Here is a 21,624-nt window from a genome sequence, read left to right on the forward strand (position 1 = left end):
GTTAGGGACACGGGAGAATGAGTGAGGCCTTGTATAGAAAGGTTTTGGACAGGGGAGAATAAGGGAGGCCTTGTATAGCAAGGTTAGGGACATGGGAGAATGAGGGAGGCCTTGTATAGAAAGGTTGGGGACATGGGAGAATGAGGGAGGCCTTGTATAGAAAGGTTAGGGACAGTGGAGAATGAGGGAGGCCTTGTATAGAAAGGTTGGGGACATGGGAGAATGAGGGAGGCCTTGTATAGCAAGGTTAGGGACAGTGGAGAATGAGGGAGGCCTTGTATAGAAAGGTTGGGGACATGGGAGAATGAGGGAGGCCTTGTATAGCAAGGTTAGGGACATGGGAGAATGAGGGAGGCCTTGTATAGCAAGGTTAGGGACATGGGAGAATGAGGGAGGCCTTGTATAGAAAGGTTAGGGACAGGGGAGAATGAGGGAGGCCTTGTATAGCAAGGTTAGGGACAGGGGAGAATGAGGGAGGCCTTGTATAGAAAGGTTGTGGACAGGGGAGAATGAGGGAGGCCTTGTATAGAAAGGTTGGGGACATGGGAGAATGAGGGAGGCCTTGTATAGCAAGGTTAGGGACATGGGAGAATGAGGGAGGCCTTGTATAGAAAGGTTAGGGACAGGGGAGAATGAGGGAGGCCTTGTATAGCAAGGTTAGGGACAGGGGAGAATGAGGGAGGCCTTGTATAGAAAGGTTGTGGACAGGGGAGAATGAGGGAGGCCTTGTATAGAAAGGTTGGGGACATGGGAGAATGAGGGAGGCCTTGTATAGCAAGGTTAGGGACATGGGAGAATGAGGGAGGCCTTGTATAGCAAGGTTAGGGACATGGGAGAATGAGGGAGGCCTTGTATAGAAAGGTTAGGGACAGGGGAGAATGAGGGAGGCCTTGTATAGCAAGGTTAGGGACAGGGGAGAATGAGGGAGGCCTTGTATAGAAAGGTTGTGGACAGGGGAGAATGAGGGAGGCCTTGTATAGAAAGGTTGGGGACATGGGAGAATGAGGGAGGCCTTGTATAGCAAGGTTAGGGACATGGGAGAATGAGGGAGGCCTTGTATAGAAAGGTTAGGGACAGGGGAGAATGAGGGAGGCCTTGTATAGAAAGGTTGTGGACAGGGGAGAATGAGGGAGGCCTTGTATAGAAAGGTTGTGGACAGGGGAGAATGAGGGAGGCCTTGTATAGAAAGGTTGGGGACAGGGGAGAATGAGGGAGGCCTTGTGTAGCAAGGTTAGGGACATGGGAGAATGAGGGAGGCCTTGTATAGAAAGGTTGTGGACACGGGAGAATGAGGGAGGCCTTGTATAGCAAGGTTAGGGACAGGGGAGAATGAGGGAGGCCTTGTATAGAAAGGTTGGGGACATGGGAGAATGAGGGAGGCCTTGTATAGCAAGGTTAGGGACATGGGAGAATGAGGGAGGCCTTGTATAGCAAGGTTAGGGACATGGGAGAATGAGGGAGGTCTTGTATAGAAAGGTTAGGGACAGGGGAGAATGAGGGAGGCCTTGTATAGAAAGGTTGTGGACAGGGGAGAATGAGGGAGGCCTTGTATAGAAAGGTTAGGGACAGGGGAGAATGAGGGAGGCCTTGTATAGAAAGGTTAGGGACAGGGGAGAATGAGGGAGGCCTTGTATAGAAAGGTTGGGGACAGGGGAGAATGAGGGAGGCCTTGTATAGAAAGGTTGGGGACAGGGGAGAATGAGGGAGGCCTTGTATAGAAAGGTTGTGGACAGGAGAGAATGAGGGAGGCCTTGTATAGAAAGGTTGTGGACAGGGGAGAATGAGGGAGGCCTTGTATAGAAAGGTTGTGTACAGCGGAGAATGAGGGAGGCCTTGTATAGAAAGGTTAGGGACAGGGGAGAATGAGGGAGGCCTTGTATAGAAAGGTTAGGGACAGGGGAGAATGAGGGAGGCCTTGTATAGAAAGGTTAGGGACAGGGGAGAATGAGGGAGGCCTTGTATAGAAAGGTTGGGGACAGGGGAGAATGAGGGAGGCCTTGTATAGAAAGGTTAGGGACAGGGGAGAATGAGGGAGGCCTTGTATAGAAAGGTTAGGGACAGGGGAGAATGAGGGAGGCCTTGTATAGAAAGGTTAGGGGACAGGGGAGAATGAGGGAGGCCTTGTATAGAAAGGTTGGGGACAGGGGAGAATGAGGGAGGCCTTGTATAGAAAGGTTGGGGACAGGGGAGAATGAGGGAGGCCTTGTATAGAAAGGTTGGGGACAGGGGAGAATGAGGGAGGCCTTGTATAGAAAGGTTGGGGACAGGGGAGAATGAGGGAGGCCTTGTATAGAAAGGTTGTGGACAGGAGAGAATGAGGAAGGCCTTGTATAGAAAGGTTGTGGACAGGGGAGAATGAGGGAGGCCTTGTATAGAAAGGTTGTGGACAGGGGAGAATGAGGGAGGCCTTGTATAGAAAGGTTGTGGACAGGGGAGAATGAGGGAGGCCTTGTATAGAAAGGTTAGGGACAGGGGAGAATGAGGGAGGCCTTGTATAGAAAGGTTAGGGACAGGGGAGAATGAGGGAGGCCTTGTATAGAAAGGTTGGGGACAGGGGAGAATGAGGGAGGCCTTGTATAGAAAGGTTAGGGACAGGGGAGAATGAGGGAGGCCTTGTATAGAAAGGTTAGGGACAGGGGAGAATGAGGGAGGCCTTGTATAGAAAGGTTAGGGGACAGGGGAGAATGAGGGAGGCCTTGTATAGAAAGGTTGGGGACAGGGGAGAATGAGGGAGGCCTTGTATAGAAAGGTTGGGGACAGGGGAGAATGAGGGAGGCCTTGTATAGAAAGGTTGGGGACAGGGGAGAATGAGGGAGGCCTTGTATAGAAAGGTTGGGGACAGGGGAGAATGAGGGAGGCCTTGTATAGAAAGGTTGTGGACAGGAGAGAATGAGGAAGGCCTTGTATAGAAAGGTTGTGGACAGGGGAGAATGAGGGAGGCCTTGTATAGAAAGGTTGTGGACAGGGGAGAATGAGGGAGGCCTTGTATAGAAAGGTTGTGGACAGGGGAGAATGAGGGAGGCCTTGTATAGAAAGGTTGGGGACAGGGGAGAATGAGGGAGGCCTTGTATAGAAAGGTTGTGGACAGGGGAGAATGAGCGAGGCCTTGTATAGAAAGGTTGTGGACACGGGAGAATGAGGGAGGCCTTGTATAGCAAGGTTAGGGACAGGGGAGAATGAGGGAGGCCTTGTATAGAAAGGTTGTGGACACGGGAGAATGAGGGAGGCCTTGTATAGCAAGGCTAGGGACAGGGGAGAATGAGGGAGGCCTTGTATAGAAAGGTTGGGGACATGGAAGAATGAGGAAGGCCTTGTATAGAAAGGTTGGGGACATGGAAGAATGAGGGAGGCCTTGTATAGAAAGGTTAGGGACAGGGGAGAATGAGGGAGGCCTTGTATAGAAAGGTTAGGGACAGGGGAGAATGAGGGAGGCCTTGTATAGAAAGGTTGGGGACATGGAAGAATGAGGGAGGCCTTGTATAGAAAGGTTAGGGACAGGGGAGAATGAGGGAGGCCTTGTATAGAAAGGTTGGGGACAGGGGAGAATGAGGGAGGCCTTGTATAGAAAGGTTGTGGACAGGGGAGAATGAGGGAGGCCTTGTATAGAAAGGTTGGGGACAGGGGAGAATGAGGGAGGCCTTGTATAGAAAGGTTGGGGACAGGGGAGAATGAGGGAGGCCTTGTATAGAAAGGTTGTGGACAGGAGAGAATGAGGAAGGCCTTGTATAGAAAGGTTGTGGACAGGGGAGAATGAGGGAGGCCTTGTATAGAAAGGTTGTGGACAGGGGAGAATGAGGGAGGCCTTGTATAGAAAGGTTGTGGACAGGGGAGAATGAGGGAGGCCTTGTATAGAAAGGTTGGGGACAGGGGAGAATGAGGGAGGCCTTGTATAGAAAGGTTGTGGACAGGGGAGAATGAGGGAGGCCTTGTATAGAAAGGTTGTGGACACGGGAGAATGAGGGAGGCCTTGTATAGCAAGGTTAGGGACAGGGGAGAATGAGGGAGGCCTTGTATAGAAAGGTTGTGGACACGGGAGAATGAGGGAGGCCTTGTATAGCAAGGCTAGGGACAGGGGAGAATGAGGGAGGCCTTGTATAGAAAGGTTGGGGACATGGAAGAATGAGGGAGGCCTTGTATAGAAAGGTTGGGGCCATGGGAGAATGAGGGAGGCCTTGTATAGCAAGGTTAGGGACATGGGAGAATGAGGGAGGCCTTGTATAGCAAGGTTAGGGACAGGGGAGAATGAGGGAGGCCTTGTATAGAAAGGTTGGGGACAGGGGAGAATGAGGGAGGCCTTGTATAGAAAGGTTGTGGACAGGGGAGAATGAGGGAGGCCTTGTATAGAAAGGTTGGGGACAGGGGAGAATGAGGGAGGCCTTGTATAGAAAGGTTGTGGACACGGGAGAATGAGGGAGGCCTTGTATAGCAAGGTTAGGGACAGGGGAGAATGAGGGAGGCCTTGTATAGAAAGGCTAGGGACAGGGGAGAATGAGGGAGGCCTTGTATAGAAAGGTTGGGGACATGGGAGAATGAGGGAGGCCTTGTATAGAAAGGTTGGGGACATGGGAGAATGAGGGAGGCCTTGTATAGCAAGGTTAGGGACATGGGAGAATGAGGGAGGCCTTGTATAGAAAGGTTGGGGACAGGGGAGAATGAGGGAGGCCTTGTATAGAAAGGTTAGGGACAGGGGAGAATGAGGGAGGCCTTGTATAGAAAGGTTAGGGACAGGGGAGAATGAGGGAGGCCTTGTATAGAAAGGTTGGGGACAGGGGAGAATGAGGGAGGCCTTGTATAGAAAGGTTGGGGACAGGGGAGAATGAGGGAGGCCTTGTATAGAAAGGTTGGGGACAGGGGAGAATGAGGGAGGCCTTGTATAGAAAGGTTAGGGACAGGGGAGAATGAGGGAGGCCTTGTATAGAAAGGTTAGGGACAGGGGAGAATGAGGGAGGCCTTGTATAGAAAGGTTGGGGACAGGGGAGAATGAGGGAGGCCTTGTATAGAAAGGTTGGGGACAGGGGAGAATGAGGGAGGCCTTGTATAGAAAGGTTGGGGACAGGGGAGAATGAGGGAGGCCTTGTATAGAAAGGTTGTGGACAGGAGAGAATGAGGGAGGCCTTGTATAGCAAGGTTAGGGACAGGGGAGAATGAGGAAGGCCTTGTATAGAAAGGTTGTGGACAGGAGAGAATGAGGGAGGCCTTGTATAGCAAGGTTAGGGACAGGGGAGAATGAGGGAGGCCTTGTATAGAAAGGTTGTGGACAGGGGAGAATGAGGAAGGCCTTGTATAGCAAGGTTAGGGACAGGGGAGAATGAGGAAGGCCTTGTATAGAAAGGTTGTGGACAGGAGAGAATGAGGGAGGCCTTGTATAGCAAGGTTAGGGACAGGGGAGAATGAGGGAGGCCTTGTATAGAAAGGTTGTGGACAGGAGAGAATGAGGGAGGCCTTGTATAGCAAGGTTAGGGACAGGGGAGAATGAGGGAGGCCTTGTATAGAAAGGTTGTGGACAGGGGAGAATGAGGGAGGCCTTGTATAGCAAGGTTAGGGACACGGGAGAATGAGGGAGGCCTTGTATAGCAAGGTTAGGGACATGGGAGAATGAGGGAGGCCTTGTATAGAAAGGTTAGGGACAGGGGAGAATGAGGGAGGCCTTGTATAGCAAGGTTAGGGACATGGGAGAATGAGGGAGGCCTTGTATAGCAAGGTTAGGGACACGGGAGAATGAGGGAGGCCTTGTATAGCAAGGTTAGGGACATGGGAGAATGAGGGAGGCCTTGTATAGAAAGGTTAGGGACAGGGGAGAATGAGGGAGGCCTTGTATAGAAAGGTTAGGGACATGGGAGAATGAGGGAGGCCTTGTATAGAAAGGTTGTGGACAGGGGAGAATGAGGGAGGCCTTGTATAGCAAGGTTAGGGACACGGGAGAATGAGGGAGGCCTTGTATAGCAAGGTTAGGGACATGGGAGAATGAGGGAGGCCTTGTATAGAAAGGTTAGGGACAGGGGAGAATGAGGGAGGCCTTGTATAGCAAGGTTAGGGACATGGGAGAATGAGGGAGGCCTTGTATAGCAAGGTTAGGGACACGGGAGAATGAGTGAGGCCTTGTATAGAAAGGTTTTGGACAGGGGAGAATGAGGGAGGCCTTGTATAGCAAGGTTAGGGACATGGGAGAATGAGGGAGGCCTTGTATAGAAAGGTTGGGGACATGGGAGAATGAGGGAGGCCTTGTATAGAAAGGTTAGGGACAGTGGAGAATGAGGGAGGCCTTGTATAGAAAGGTTGGGGACATGGGAGAATGAGGGAGGCCTTGTATAGCAAGGTTAGGGACAGTGGAGAATGAGGGAGGCCTTGTATAGAAAGGTTGGGGACATGGGAGAATGAGGGAGGCCTTGTATAGCAAGGTTAGGGACATGGGAGAATGAGGGAGGCCTTGTATAGCAAGGTTAGGGACATGGGAGAATGAGGGAGGCCTTGTATAGAAAGGTTAGGGACAGGGGAGAATGAGGGAGGCCTTGTATAGCAAGGTTAGGGACAGGGGAGAATGAGGGAGGCCTTGTATAGAAAGGTTGTGGACAGGGGAGAATGAGGGAGGCCTTGTATAGAAAGGTTGGGGACATGGGAGAATGAGGGAGGCCTTGTATAGCAAGGTTAGGGACATGGGAGAATGAGGGAGGCCTTGTATAGAAAGGTTAGGGACAGGGGAGAATGAGGGAGGCCTTGTATAGAAAGGTTGTGGACAGGGGAGAATGAGGGAGGCCTTGTATAGAAAGGTTGTGGACAGGGGAGAATGAGGGAGGCCTTGTATAGAAAGGTTGGGGACAGGGGAGAATGAGGGAGGCCTTGTGTAGCAAGGTTAGGGACATGGGAGAATGAGGGAGGCCTTGTGTAGCAAGGTTAGGGACATGGGAGAATGAGGGAGGCCTTGTATAGAAAGGTTGTGGACACGGGAGAATGAGGGAGGCCTTGTATAGCAAGGTAAGGGACAGGGGAGAATGAGGGAGGCCTTGTATAGAAAGGTTGGGGACATGGGAGAATGAGGGAGGCGTTGTATAGCAAGGTTAGGGACATGGGAGAATGAGGGAGGCCTTGTATAGAAAGGTTGTGGACAGGGGAGAATGAGGGAGGCCTTGTATAGAAAGGTTGTGGACAGGGGAGAATGAGGGAGGCCTTGTATAGCAAGGTTAGGGACACGGGAGAATGAGGGAGGCCTTGTATAGCAAGGTTAGGGACATGGGAGAATGAGGGAGGCCTTGTATAGAAAGGTTAGGGACAGGGGAGAATGAGGGAGGCCTTGTATAGCAAGGTTAGGGACATGGGAGAATGAGGGAGGCCTTGTATAGCAAGGTTAGGGACACGGGAGAATGAGTGAGGCCTTGTATAGAAAGGTTTTGGACAGGGGAGAATGAGGGAGGCCTTGTATAGCAAGGTTAGGGACATGGGAGAATGAGGGAGGCCTTGTATAGAAAGGTTGGGGACATGGGAGAATGAGGGAGGCCTTGTATAGAAAGGTTAGGGACAGTGGAGAATGAGGGAGGCCTTGTATAGAAAGGTTGGGGACATGGGAGAATGAGGGAGGCCTTGTATAGCAAGGTTAGGGACAGTGGAGAATGAGGGAGGCCTTGTATAGAAAGGTTGGGGACATGGGAGAATGAGGGAGGCCTTGTATAGCAAGGTTAGGGACATGGGAGAATGAGGGAGGCCTTGTATAGCAAGGTTAGGGACATGGGAGAATGAGGGAGGCCTTGTATAGAAAGGTTAGGGACAGGGGAGAATGAGGGAGGCCTTGTATAGCAAGGTTAGGGACAGGGGAGAATGAGGGAGGCCTTGTATAGAAAGGTTGTGGACAGGGGAGAATGAGGGAGGCCTTGTATAGAAAGGTTGGGGACATGGGAGAATGAGGGAGGCCTTGTATAGCAAGGTTAGGGACATGGGAGAATGAGGGAGGCCTTGTATAGAAAGGTTAGGGACAGGGGAGAATGAGGGAGGCCTTGTATAGAAAGGTTGTGGACAGGGGAGAATGAGGGAGGCCTTGTATAGAAAGGTTGTGGACAGGGGAGAATGAGGGAGGCCTTGTATAGAAAGGTTGGGGACAGGGGAGAATGAGGGAGGCCTTGTGTAGCAAGGTTAGGGACATGGGAGAATGAGGGAGGCCTTGTATAGAAAGGTTGTGGACACGGGAGAATGAGGAAGGCCTTGTATAGCAAGGTTAGGGACAGGGGAGAATGAGGGAGGCCTTGTATAGAAAGGTTGGGGACATGGGAGAATGAGGGAGGCCTTGTATAGCAAGGTTAGGGACATGGGAGAATGAGGGAGGCCTTGTATAGCAAGGTTAGGGACATGGGAGAATGAGGAAGGTCTTGTATAGAAAGGTTAGGGACAGGGGAGAATGAGGGAGGCCTTGTATAGAAAGGTTGTGGACAGGGGAGAATGAGGGAGGCCTTGTATAGAAAGGTTAGGGACAGGGGAGAATGAGGGAGGCCTTGTATAGAAAGGTTAGGGACAGGGGAGAATGAGGGAGGCCTTGTATAGAAAGGTTGGGGACAGGGGAGAATGAGGGAGGCCTTGTATAGAAAGGTTGGGGACAGGGGAGAATGAGGGAGGCCTTGTATAGAAAGGTTGTGGACAGGAGAGAATGAGGGAGGCCTTGTATAGAAAGGTTGTGGACAGGGGAGAATGAGGGAGGCCTTGTATAGAAAGGTTGTGTACAGCGGAGAATGAGGGAGGCCTTGTATAGAAAGGTTAGGGACAGGGGAGAATGAGGGAGGCCTTGTATAGAAAGGTTAGGGACAGGGGAGAATGAGGGAGACCTTGTATAGAAAGGTTGGGGACAGGGGAGAATGAGGGAGGCCTTGTATAGAAAGGTTAGGGACAGGGGAGAATGAGGGAGGCCTTGTATAGAAAGGTTAGGGACAGGGGAGAATGAGGGAGGCCTTGTATAGAAAGGTTAGGGACAGGGGAGAATGAGGGAGGCCTTGTATAGAAAGGTTGGGGACAGGGGAGAATGAGGGAGGCCTTGTATAGAAAGGTTGGGGACAGGGGAGAATGAGGGAGGCCTTGTATAGAAAGGTTGGGGACAGGGGAGAATGAGGGAGGCCTTGTATAGAAAGGTTGGGGACAGGGGAGAATGAGGGAGGCCTTGTATAGAAAGGTTGTGGACAGGAGAGAATGAGGAAGGCCTTGTATAGAAAGGTTGTGGACAGGGGAGAATGAGGGAGGCCTTGTATAGAAAGGTTGTGGACAGGGGAGAATGAGGGAGGCCTTGTATAGAAAGGTTGTGGACAGGGGAGAATGAGGGAGGCCTTGTATAGAAAGGTTGGGGACAGGGGAGAATGAGGGAGGCCTTGTATAGAAAGGTTGTGGACAGGGGAGAATGAGCGAGGCCTTGTATAGAAAGGTTGTGGACACGGGAGAATGAGGGAGGCCTTGTATAGCAAGGTTAGGGACAGGGGAGAATGAGGGAGGCCTTGTATAGAAAGGTTGTGGACACGGGAGAATGAGGGAGGCCTTGTATAGCAAGGCTAGGGACAGGGGAGAATGAGGGAGGCCTTGTATAGAAAGGTTGGGGACATGGAAGAATGAGGGAGGCCTTGTATAGAAAGGTTGGGGACATGGAAGAATGAGGGAGGCCTTGTATAGAAAGGTTAGGGACAGGGGAGAATGAGGGAGGCCTTGTATAGAAAGCTTAGGGACAGGGGAGAATGAGGGAGGCCTTGTATAGAAAGGTTGGGGACATGGAAGAATGAGGGAGGCCTTGTATAGAAAGGTTAGGGACAGGGGAGAATGAGGGAGGCCTTGTATAGAAAGGTTGGGGACAGGGGAGAATGAGGGAGGCCTTGTATAGAAAGGTTGTGGACAGGGGAGAATGAGGGAGGCCTTGTATAGAAAGGTTGGGGACAGGGGAGAATGAGGGAGGCCTTGTATAGAAAGGTTGGGGACAGGGGAGAATGAGGGAGGCCTTGTATAGAAAGGTTGTGGACAGGAGAGAATGAGGAAGGCCTTGTATAGAAAGGTTGTGGACAGGGGAGAATGAGGGAGGCCTTGTATAGAAAGGTTGTGGACAGGGGAGAATGAGGGAGGCCTTGTATAGAAAGGTTGTGGACAGGGGAGAATGAGGGAGGCCTTGTATAGAAAGGTTGGGGACAGGGGAGAATGAGGGAGGCCTTGTATAGAAAGGTTGTGGACAGGGGAGAATGAGGGAGGCCTTGTATAGAAAGGTTGTGGACACGGGAGAATGAGGGAGGCCTTGTATAGCAAGGTTAGGGACAGGGGAGAATGAGGGAGGCCTTGTATAGAAAGGTTGTGGACACGGGAGAATGAGGGAGGCCTTGTATAGCAAGGCTAGGGACAGGGGAGAATGAGGGAGGCCTTGTATAGAAAGGTTGGGGACATGGAAGAATGAGGGAGGCCTTGTATAGAAAGGTTGGGGCCATGGGAGAATGAGGGAGGCCTTGTATAGCAAGGTTAGGGACATGGGAGAATGAGGGAGGCCTTGTATAGCAAGGTTAGGGACAGGGGAGAATGAGGGAGGCCTTGTATAGAAAGGTTGGGGACAGGGGAGAATGAGGGAGGCCTTGTATAGAAAGGTTGTGGACAGGGGAGAATGAGGGAGGCCTTGTATAGAAAGGTTGGGGACAGGGGAGAATGAGGGAGGCCTTGTATAGAAAGGTTGTGGACACGGGAGAATGAGGGAGGCCTTGTATAGCAAGGTTAGGGACAGGGGAGAATGAGGGAGGCCTTGTATAGAAAGGCTAGGGACAGGGGAGAATGAGGGAGGCCTTGTATAGAAAGGTTGGGGACATGGGAGAATGAGGGAGGCCTTGTATAGAAAGGTTGGGGACATGGGAGAATGAGGGAGGCCTTGTATAGCAAGGTTAGGGACATGGGAGAATGAGGGAGGCCTTGTATAGAAAGGTTGGGGACAGGGGAGAATGAGGGAGGCCTTGTATAGAAAGGTTAGGGACAGGGGAGAATGAGGAAGGCCTTGTATAGAAAGGTTAGGGACAGGGGAGAATGAGGGAGGCCTTGTATAGAAAGGTTGGGGACAGGGGAGAATGAGGGAGGCCTTGTATAGAAAGGTTGGGGACAGGGGAGAATGAGGGAGGCCTTGTATAGAAAGGTTGGGGACAGGGGAGAATGAGGGAGGCCTTGTATAGAAAGGTTAGGGACAGGGGAGAATGAGGGAGGCCTTGTATAGAAAGGTTAGGGACAGGGGAGAATGAGGGAGGCCTTGTATAGAAAGGTTGGGGACAGGGGAGAATGAGGGAGGCCTTGTATAGAAAGGTTGGGGACAGGGGAGAATGAGGGAGGCCTTGTATAGAAAGGTTGGGGACAGGGGAGAATGAGGGAGGCCTTGTATAGAAAGGTTGTGGACAGGAGAGAATGAGGGAGGCCTTGTATAGCAAGGTTAGGGACAGGGGAGAATGAGGAAGGCCTTGTATAGAAAGGTTGTGGACAGGAGAGAATGAGGGAGGCCTTGTATAGCAAGGTTAGGGACAGGGGAGAATGAGGGAGGCCTTGTATAGAAAGGTTGTGGACAGGAGAGAATGAGGGAGGCCTTGTATAGCAAGGTTAGGGACAGGGGAGAATGAGGGAGGCCTTGTATAGAAAGGTTGTGGACAGGAGAGAATGAGGGAGGCCTTGTATAGAAAGGTTGTGGACAGGGGAGAATGAGGGAGGCCTTGTATAGCAAGGTTAGGGACAGGGGAGAATGAGGGAGGCCTTGTATAGAAAGGTTGTGGACAGGAGAGAATGAGGGAGGCCTTGTATAGAAAGGTTGTGGACAGGGGAGAATGAGGGAGGCCTTGTATAGCAAGGTTAGGGACAGGGGAGAATGAGGAAGGCCTTGTATAGAAAGGTTGTGGACAGGAGAGAATGAGGGAGGCCTTGTATAGCAAGGTTAGGGACAGGGGAGAATGAGGGAGGCCTTGTATAGAAAGGTTGTGGACAGGAGAGAATGAGGGAGGCCTTGTATAGCAAGGTTAGGGACAGGGGAGAATGAGGGAGGCCTTGTATAGAAAGGTTGTGGACAGGAGAGAATGAGGGAGGCCTTGTATAGCAAGGTTAGGGACAGGGGAGAATGAGGGAGGCCTTGTATAGAAAGGTTGTGGACAGGGGAGAATGAGGGAGGCCTTGTATAGAAAGGTTGTGGACAGGGGAGAATGAGGGAGGCCTTGTATAGAAAGGTTGTGGACAGGGGAGAATGAGGGAGGCCTTGTATAGAAAGGTTGTGGACACGGGAGAATGAGGGAGGCCTTGTATAGAAAGGTTGTGGACAGGGGAGAATGAGGGAGGCCTTGTATAGAAAGGTTGTGGACAGGGGAGAATGAGGGAGGCCTTGTATAGAAAGGTTGTGGACATGGGAGAATGAGGGAGGCCTTGTATAGAAAGGTTGTGGACAGGGGAGAATGAGGGAGGCCTTGTATAGAAAGGTTGTGGACAGGGGAGAATGAGGGAGGCCTTGTATAGAAAGGTTGTGGACATGGGAGAATGAGGGAGGCCTTGTATAGAAAGGTTGTGGACAGGGGAGAATGAGGGAGGCCTTGTATAGAAAGGTTGTGGACACGGGAGAATGAGGGAGGCCTTGTATAGCAAGGTTAGGGACAGGGGAGAATGAGGGAGGCCTTGTATAGAAAGGTTGGGGACATGGGAGAATGAGGGAGGCCTTGTATAGCAAGGTTAGGGACATGGGAGAATGAGGGAGGCCTTGTATAGAAAGGTTAGGGACAGGGGAGAATGAGGGAGGCCTTGTATAGAAAGGTTGTGGACAGGGGAGAATGAGGGAGGCCTTGTATAGAAAGGTTGTGGACAGGGGAGAATGAGGGAGGCCTTGTATAGAAAGGTTGGGGACAGGGGAGAATGAGGGAGGCCTTGTATAGAAAGGTTGTGGACAGGGGAGAATGAGGGAGGCCTTGTATAGAATGGTTGTGGACACGGGAGAATGAGGGAGGCCTTGTATAGAAAGGTTAGGGACATGGGAGAATGAGGGAGGCCTTGTATAGAAAGGTTAGGGACAGGGGAGAATGAGGGAGGCCTTGTATAGAAAGGTTGTGGACAGGGGAGAATGAGGGAGGCCTTGTATAGAAAGGTTGTGGATAGGGGAGAATGAGGGAGGCCTTGTATAGAAAGGTTGGGGACAGGGGAGAATGAGGGAGGCCTTGTATAGAAAGGTTGTGGACAGGGGAGAATGAGGAAGGCCTTGTATAGAAAGGTTGTGGACACGGGAGAATGAGGGAGGCCTTGTATAGCAAGGTTAGGGACAGGGGAGAATGAGGGAGGCCTTGTATAGAAAGGCTAGGGACAGGGGAGAATGAGGGAGGCCTTGTATAGCAAGGTTAGGGACATGGGAGAATGATGGAGGCCTTGTATAGCAAGGTTAGGGACAGGGGAGAATGAGGGAGGCCTTGTATAGAAAGGCTAGGGACAGGGGAGAATGAGGGAGGCCTTGTATAGAAAGGTTGGGGACATGGGAGAATGAGGGAGGCCTTGTATAGAAAGGTTGGGGACATGGGAGAATGAGGGAGGCCTTGTATAGCAAGGTTATGGACATGGGAGAATGAGGGACGCCTTGTATAGAAAGGTTAGGGACAGGGGAGAATGAGGGAGGCCTTGTATAGAAAGGTTGGGGACAGGGGAGAATGAGGGAGGCCTTGTATAGAAAGGTTGGGGACAGGGGAGAATGAGGGAGGCCTTGTATAGAAAGGTTGTGGACAGGAGAGAATGAGGGAGGCCTTGTATAGAAAGGTTGTGGACAGGGGAGAATGAGGGAGGCCTTGTATAGAAAGGTTGTGGACAGGGGAGAATGAGGGAGGCCTTGTATAGAAAGGTTGTGGACAGGGGAGAATGAGGGAGGCCTTGTATAGAAAGGTTGTGGACAGGGGAGAATGAGGGAGGCCTTGTATAGAAAGGTTGTGGACAGGGGAGAATGAGGGAGGCCTTGTATAGAAAGGATGTGGACAGGGGAGAATGAGGGAGGCCTTGTATAGAAAGGTTGTGGACAGGGGAGAATGAGGGAGGCCTTGTATAGAAAGGTTGTGGACAGGGGAGAATGAGGGAGGCCTTGTATAGAAAGGTTGTGGACAGGAGAGAATGAGGGAGGCCTTGTATAGAAAGGTTGTGGACAGGGGAGAATGAGGGAGGCCTTGTATAGAAAGGTTGTGGACAGGGGAGAATGAGGGAGGCCTTGTATAGAAAGGTTGTGGACAGGAGAGAATGAGGGAGGCCTTGTATAGAAAGGTTGTGGACAGGAGAGAATGAGGGAGGCCTTGTATAGAAAGGTTGTGGACAGGGGAGAATGAGGGAGGCCTTGTATAGAAAGGTTGTGGACAGGGGAGAATGAGGGAGGCCTTGTATAGAAAGGTTGTGGACAGGAGAGAATGAGGGAGGCCTTGTATAGAAAGGTTGTGGACAGGAGAGAATGAGGGAGGCCTTGTATAGAAAGGTTGTGGACAGGGGAGAATGAGGGAGGCCTTGTATAGAAAGGTTGTGTACAGCGGAGAATGAGGGAGGCCTTGTATAGAAAGGTTGTGGACAGGGGAGAATGAGGGAGGCCTTGTATAGAAAGGTTGTGGACAGGAGAGAATGAGGGAGGCCTTGTATAGAAAGGTTGTGGACAGGGGAGAATGAGGGAGGCCTTGTATAGAAAGGTTGTGGACAGGAGAGAATGAGGGAGGCCTTGTATAGAAAGGTTGTGGACAGGAGAGAATGAGGGAGGCCTTGTATAGAAAGGTTGTGGACAGGGGAGAATGAGGGAGGCCTTGTATAGAAAGGTTGTGTACAGCGGAGAATGAGGGAGGCCTTGTATAGAAAGGTTGTGTACAGCGGAGAATGAGGGAGGCCTTGTATAGAAAGGTTGTGTACAGCGGAGAATGAGGGAGGCCTTGTACAGAAAGGTATTTTCTAACGTCTTGGAATACTTTTGTGACGTTCATGCTGCCCATTATTATGGAGGACAAATTCCACTGCGTATCGCATCAGCCATCCCATTTTACCTGTTGTCATCACATCACTTTCGATTTTGCAAAAATGAAAATGCTACCTACAAGGCATTGGGCTACCTGCATTAACGACAAACTCTCTCTGGTGATTTGCCAATGCACTTTAGCTTTGGTACAAGGTATTACCATCATATCTGATGCACTTAAAGTTAAAGAGTTCAAAGAAAATCCGTATAATAAGCACGAGAGGTTTTAAGTGTACGTTGTTCTTCTTGAGCTTCGGTTGTTGATAAAAAAAAGTTTTTTGAAAAATATCTTGCATACAAAATAAATAAAGGGCCAGTCTGTACAAACACATTTATGGCCCATTTTGATGGTTGCCTGGCTGGATAAGCAACCTGAGACTCAGATAAACAGGTTAAGGGGCCGAGGGAGGGAACAGCAAAGCATCAAGGATCATCTGAAAGGAAAGCAGTGACCTCCCCAGGAGAATCTTCCCAGTTCATTAGCTGTGGGTGTTTTCCTTTCCAGCTCCAGCATTAAGCATGGAGTGCAGATGCAGGCCAGATGCAGCACCTGGTGCCAAACAAATAGTGCACTACAGGCAATCGATATTGCTGTACCAAAAGTATCACGTGCTCTATCTTTGTCTGCCAAGCAAAGACACATTGTGGAGGTAAAAATGCAATCTTCAACAAATCAGCTAAATAGAAAGAAATTTCTTTTCAGTATTTCAGACAATGCAACATCAATCTCCATGATCCACTGAATGCCATGGAGGCGAGGAATGAAAGGCCTCTGATGCTGCTGTCAGCTCCGTCACATTTTCCGAGTGGCCGTGCGGGGTCGTGCATCAAGCATGACTTTTCATCCTCAGTGGAGGCCTTTCACGGGAGGCACCAGAGCAGAACAACCCAGTGACCCTAAGCTCATGACACCCAAAGGGAGCCTTCTGCTCCCTACGTAAGCCTTAAAGCTCTCCCTGTCAAATCTGTTAATGTTCAACAAAATCTCTGGGTGTCTGACAAGTAAGGAGATCCACAAAAAGGAGAGGTGCATTTCATGATCCAGTTCAATCTTCCAACCCTACATATTCTTGCTGTGGTATGGAAGAGACTCGGTTAACTCAGGCAATGATTAATACCGCATGTTAAAGGTGTGGGAGTGACCATACTGATGCACATGAACTCGGTGAAGCATTAAGGTGTACCTGCCATTTGCAATAAGGACTGTAGGCAAAAAAACAAAACTGAAGAAATATAAAAAAATAAGTATAATAAATTAAATAACGCAATTGATGAAAGCATCCATATGACTCCGGTGTCGATTGACATACAGTTTTTCGTTGTTGAAGGGATATGATAACGAGCTTTTAACGATGAAGCACTCGGAGGAGCACATACCTCAACCACGCTGAATATTATATATTTTGTATCCCACTAAAAAAAAAAAACACATTTAGAGGCCATTTTTCCCCGCAAAGCGGGGGTTGGCCTTTTTCAGGAACCGTGGTTGTTGTTGTTGTTTTTGGTCCCCTTTTTGAAGCAATGTTTTACGGCCGGATGCCCTTCCTGCTGCCAACCCTTTTTGTCGCCTTGTTACGACAAACAGGGAATTACCAGTGAACTGGTACTCAATTAGCCTTATCAAAAGTGGGGGTGCGGGGCTTGTCACGGAACGTCAAAACAAACGGCCTACCGGGGCCGCCCAAAAGTCGGGCGTGAGGGGCGCGTCCACTAATGGAACGCCTCTCGCTTCCCAAATCGAGGGCCACGTGGTCAGGAGAACCTCGTCCCTTCTGGTTGCCTTGCCGTCCCACCGTGAGCGCTGGTCAGGGTGTACTTCAAGCTAAGCTTAAGTGTTAAGTGTTAAGTTCCTCCTTGCCCTCGCAAGGGAAAGGCTAGGGTCAAGCTCTCCCAAATTTCCAAACACTAGAAATCGGACGTCTCAAATTAATTAATTAATTTGTTAATACATCTCAGTCGCCCGCGACCCCTCCAGCGCGGGCGTCGAACCAGTTCATTTCCGGTGCGACCGGGCCGAGTATCGGCCCGGCCGTGGCCGAAGCCGTTGATTCCGCCGTAGCACGCTAACGCGTAGGCTCGCGCGTCCCTGGTCCGCCGGGGCTCCGCGGGTGTCCTACCGTGCCTGACGCCGTTACCCTCTCAACTTTCAGGAGTAGGCGCCGGTGCCCGGGGACGGATTTCGCTGTCGAAACATGGTAGCGCTAGGCCAGTGGGACCGCCGGGACCCACGTGCACTCACAAGTTGTTATGCGCGTGGGCGGCAGTATCAGACCGGGGCGCCCAAACGCTCCCCGGCTAAAGTTCATCCTGAAAGCGCCCACATTGTGCGGACAAACTCCACCAATTGGCCGGTCACACTGTGCCTATCGGCCGGCCTCGAAGACCGAAATTGTGGCGGTTACCGATCCGTCGGGTTCGGAACTATGCCACCCTGAACTTATCTTCACAAAATACCGACGGGGGGAGGGAGCCTGGAAAGACCAGGCCGCACGAGGCGCGAACAAAAAAAACTAATTACACACAAATTTGCAACAAAACCAAAACCAAATAGAAACACACAATAACACATACACAACAAAATACCCAGCGGAAATTTGACAAATATACGAACGGGAAAACACTCAAACTTTGATGCCGTGGAGAGATCGGAGCAAGCCTCGTCGCTCGAGGGACCGGAAGCAACACTAATAATGCATATTCTAATTATCAAGATATCCCAAAATCAAAGTAAAACAAGAAAAAGAGAAATCAGAGATTGCAAACCCTCGTCAGGATGTATTTCAGTGGTTTTTAAGGCTTTTGTGTTAAAAACAAATATGGCGGCCGAACCACGTGACCGATGACGTCATATAAAAATTTCCTCCACCAATTTATGCCTCGATGACGCTCAAGAAATTTCATCTTGATCGGATGAAGTTTTGTACTTGTCGAATTATGATGTCATAATGGAGGCACCTATGACATCATCATTAACATATTTTATTCCCCATGGAGAGTTCTTTACAATGAGCCATGTCTCAATTTTTTCTATTCAACACTTTCAGAGATATCGAGGTGCAAAGTGTTTCGGTTTCCCCAAAATGGCGGTTGAACCACGTGACCTATGACGTCATCATTATCATAAAAAAATTATACAGGTGGAGCTGCACGTATGGTGAAAACTTCCTGTCGATCGGACCAACGGTTGCAGAGAAAATCATATTTATTCTGTGCGGACAAACAGGCAAACAGACAAACTGACTCAAATTCAATACCCTCTCCTCAGGCGAGGGTAACAATAATAATTGGGGATTTTTACTTTGATGTAAAGCGCATTTACATTATGGTGCAAAGCACATCTTGACACCATTACTTGAACTAAAAAATAATAATGAGACACATATAACAATTTGTACATACAAGTATGACATTAAATAACATGGGTTGACAAGTATGTTATCAAACCACATTGATCATATCACTAACATGGGTTGACTTGTATGTGTTATGAAACCACATTGATCATATCACTAACATGGGTTGACTAGTATGTGTTATCAAACCACACTGATCTATCACTAACATGGGTTGACAAGTATGTGTTATCAAACCACACTGATCTATCACTAACATGGGTTGACAAGTATGTGTTATCAAACCACATTGATCATATCACTAACATGGATTGACTTGTATGTGTTATCAAACCACATGGATCATATCACGAACATGGATTGACTAGTATGTGTTGTCAAACCACACTGATCATATCACTAACATGGGTTGCCCAGTATGTGTTGTCAAACCACATTGATCAAATCACTAACATGGATTGACTTGTATGTGTTATCAAACCACACTGATCATATCACTAACATGGGTTGACTAGTATGTGTTATCAAACCACTCTGATCATATCACTATCATGGGGTGACTAGTATGTGTTATATAACCACATTGATCATATCACTAACATGGGTTGACAAGTATGTGTTATATAACCACATTGATCATATCACTAACATGGGTTGACTCATATGTGTTTTCAAACCAGATCGATCATATCACTAACACGTGTTTACTAGTATGTGTTATCAAACCAGATCGATCATATCACTAACATGGGTTGACTTGTATGTGTTGTAAAACCATACTAATCATATCATTAACATGGGTTGACTAGTATGTGTTATCAAACCAGATCGATCATGTCACTAACATGGGTTGATTGGTATGTGTTGTCAAACCAGATCGATGGTATCACTAACATGGGTTTACTAGAATGTGTTATCAAACCAGATCGATCATATCACGAACATGGATTGACTCGGATGTGTTATCAAACCACATTGATCATATCACTAACATGGGTTGACTAGTATCTGTTATCAAACCACAATGATCATATCACTAACATGGGCTGACTAGTATGTGTTATCAAACGAGATCGATCATATCACAAACATGGGTTGACTCGTATATGTTATCAAACCACACTGATCATATCACAAACATGGGTTGACTTGTATGTGTTATCAAACCACACTGATCATATCACAAACATGGGTTGACTTGTATGTGTTATCAAACCACATTGGTCATATCACTAACATGGGTTGACTAGTATGTGTTATCAAACCAGACTGATCATATCACTAACATGGGTTGACTAGTATGTGTTATAAAACCACACTGATCATATCACTAACATGGGTTGACTCGTATGTGTTATCAAAACACATTGATCATATCACTAATATGGGTTGACTTGTATGTTTTATCAAACCACACTGATCATATCACTAACATGGGTTGACTAGTATGTGTTATCAAACCACACTGATCATATCACAAACATGGGTTGACTTGTATGTGTTATCAAACCACATTGATCATATCACTAACATGGGTTGACTAGTATGTGTTATCAAACCAGACTGATCATATCACTAACATGGGTTGACTAGTATGTGTTATAAAACCACACTGATCATCTCACTAACATGGGTTTACTCGTATGTGTTATCAAACCACACTGATCATATCACTAACATGGGTTGACTAGTATGTGTTATCAAACCACACTGATCATATCACTAACATGTGTTGACTAGTATGTGTTATCAAACCACACTGATCATATCACTAACATGGGTTGACTAGTATGTGTTATCAAGCCAGATCGATCATATCACAAACATGGGTTGACGAGTAAGTGTTATCAAACCACACTGATCATGTCACTAACATGGGTTGACTAGTATGTGTTATCAAACCAGATCGATCATATCACTAACATGGGTTGACTAGTATGTGTTATCAAACCACACTGATCATATCACAAACATGGGTTGACTAGTATGTGTTATCAAACCAGACTGATCATATCACTAACATGGGTTGACTAGTATGTGTTATCAAACCACACTGATCATATCACTAACATGGGTTGACTAGTATGTTTTATCAAACCACATTGATCATATCACTAACATGGGTTGACTTGTATGTTTTATCAAACCACATTGATCATATCACTAACATGGGTTGACTTGTATGTGTTATGAAACCACATTGTTCATATCACTAACATGGGTTGACTTGTATGTTTTATCAAACCACATTGATCATATCACTAACATGGGTTGACTTGTATGTTTTATCAAACCACATTGATCATATCACTTACATGGGTTGACTTGTATGTGTTATCAAACCACATTGATCATATCACTAACATGGGTTGTCTCGTATGTGTTATCAAAACACACTGATCATATCACTAACATGGGTTGACTTGTATGTGTTATCAAACCAGATCGATCATATCACTAACATGGGTTGACTAGTATGTGTTATCAAACCACACTGATCATATCACTAACATGGGTTGACTAGTATGTGTTATCAAACACACTGATCTATCACTTTTCACTGAAACCATTCAAAATTATAAGAAATGCGATTTCTCATCAAAACTTTACACCTCTGTCTTCGAAACATCAAAAATTATTCGCATGGGGAAAAGTTATTTGATGTGTTCCGATAGTTGTCGTAAAAAGATAAACACAAGATAAATCGTCAACTCCGCACTGGTTCCGACAATATCATAAACATCTCAAAATCCATTCAAGACTTATTTTCTTTCCTAAAGTGATCTTTGGCTCTTGGAAGACTTTATACATACATCACAAGTTGGTGAAGGATGTTGGGGCAAATTAGTAAACTTTTACATTAATTAAGATAACATTATATAGTAAACAACCTACAGCATACAGTATATAGGATTTGAAACGAACTTCCCAGCATCATAATCAATGTGTTAACATCGGAAACTGAAATAGTTAAAGCAACTTACCACGACACTGCACGACAAGCAGACCCAGGTGATGTGACGGCCCTGCACCCAGCATGGCAGTTTCAATGACAACACTGGCATCGCACAAGGCATTCGGTCAGAGCTGTGATCACTGAACACCTAGTGTTGGATCTTCTTCTGGTCATTGGACATGATCCCCACGCGGCACTGTGCCGCTATGTTGCGCTAAACGCCATCGCCCATTGCCCTCCCGTGCTTGATTAGGCATCTACCACCATGCCATGGGAAAGGGAGGGGGATAGAAGCTGCCAGGGGGGAAATGGGAGGCAGGGTCTATTGGCTAAAAACACCTCCCTTCAACAAGTGGAAT

The 21,624-nt window shown here is 48.4% G+C and overlaps 1 protein-coding gene across 2 annotated transcripts in view; it reads right to left on the reverse strand.

Annotated features, from left to right (window-relative positions):
* LOC137431178 (tensin-3) overlaps positions 1-21,624 on the reverse strand; it is a 391,044-nt gene that overhangs the window by 322,098 nt on the left and 47,322 nt on the right. The window contains exon 1 of one of the 2 annotated variants that reach the window (XM_068122190.2): positions 21,294-21,512. The exons of the other annotated variant lie outside the window; for it this stretch is intronic. Coding sequence (XP_067978291.2) covers positions 21,294-21,386 — 93 coding nt within the window. The 5' untranslated portion in view covers positions 21,387-21,512. Of the gene's footprint in view, positions 1-21,293; positions 21,513-21,624 lie in introns of those variants that run through there. 2 annotated transcript variants of the gene reach the window in all.

Source organism: Myxine glutinosa, chromosome 7, assembly GCF_964187855.1.
Source record: "Myxine glutinosa chromosome 7, kmMyxGlut1.1, whole genome shotgun sequence".
Taxonomy (NCBI): Eukaryota; Metazoa; Chordata; class Myxini; order Myxiniformes; family Myxinidae; genus Myxine; species Myxine glutinosa.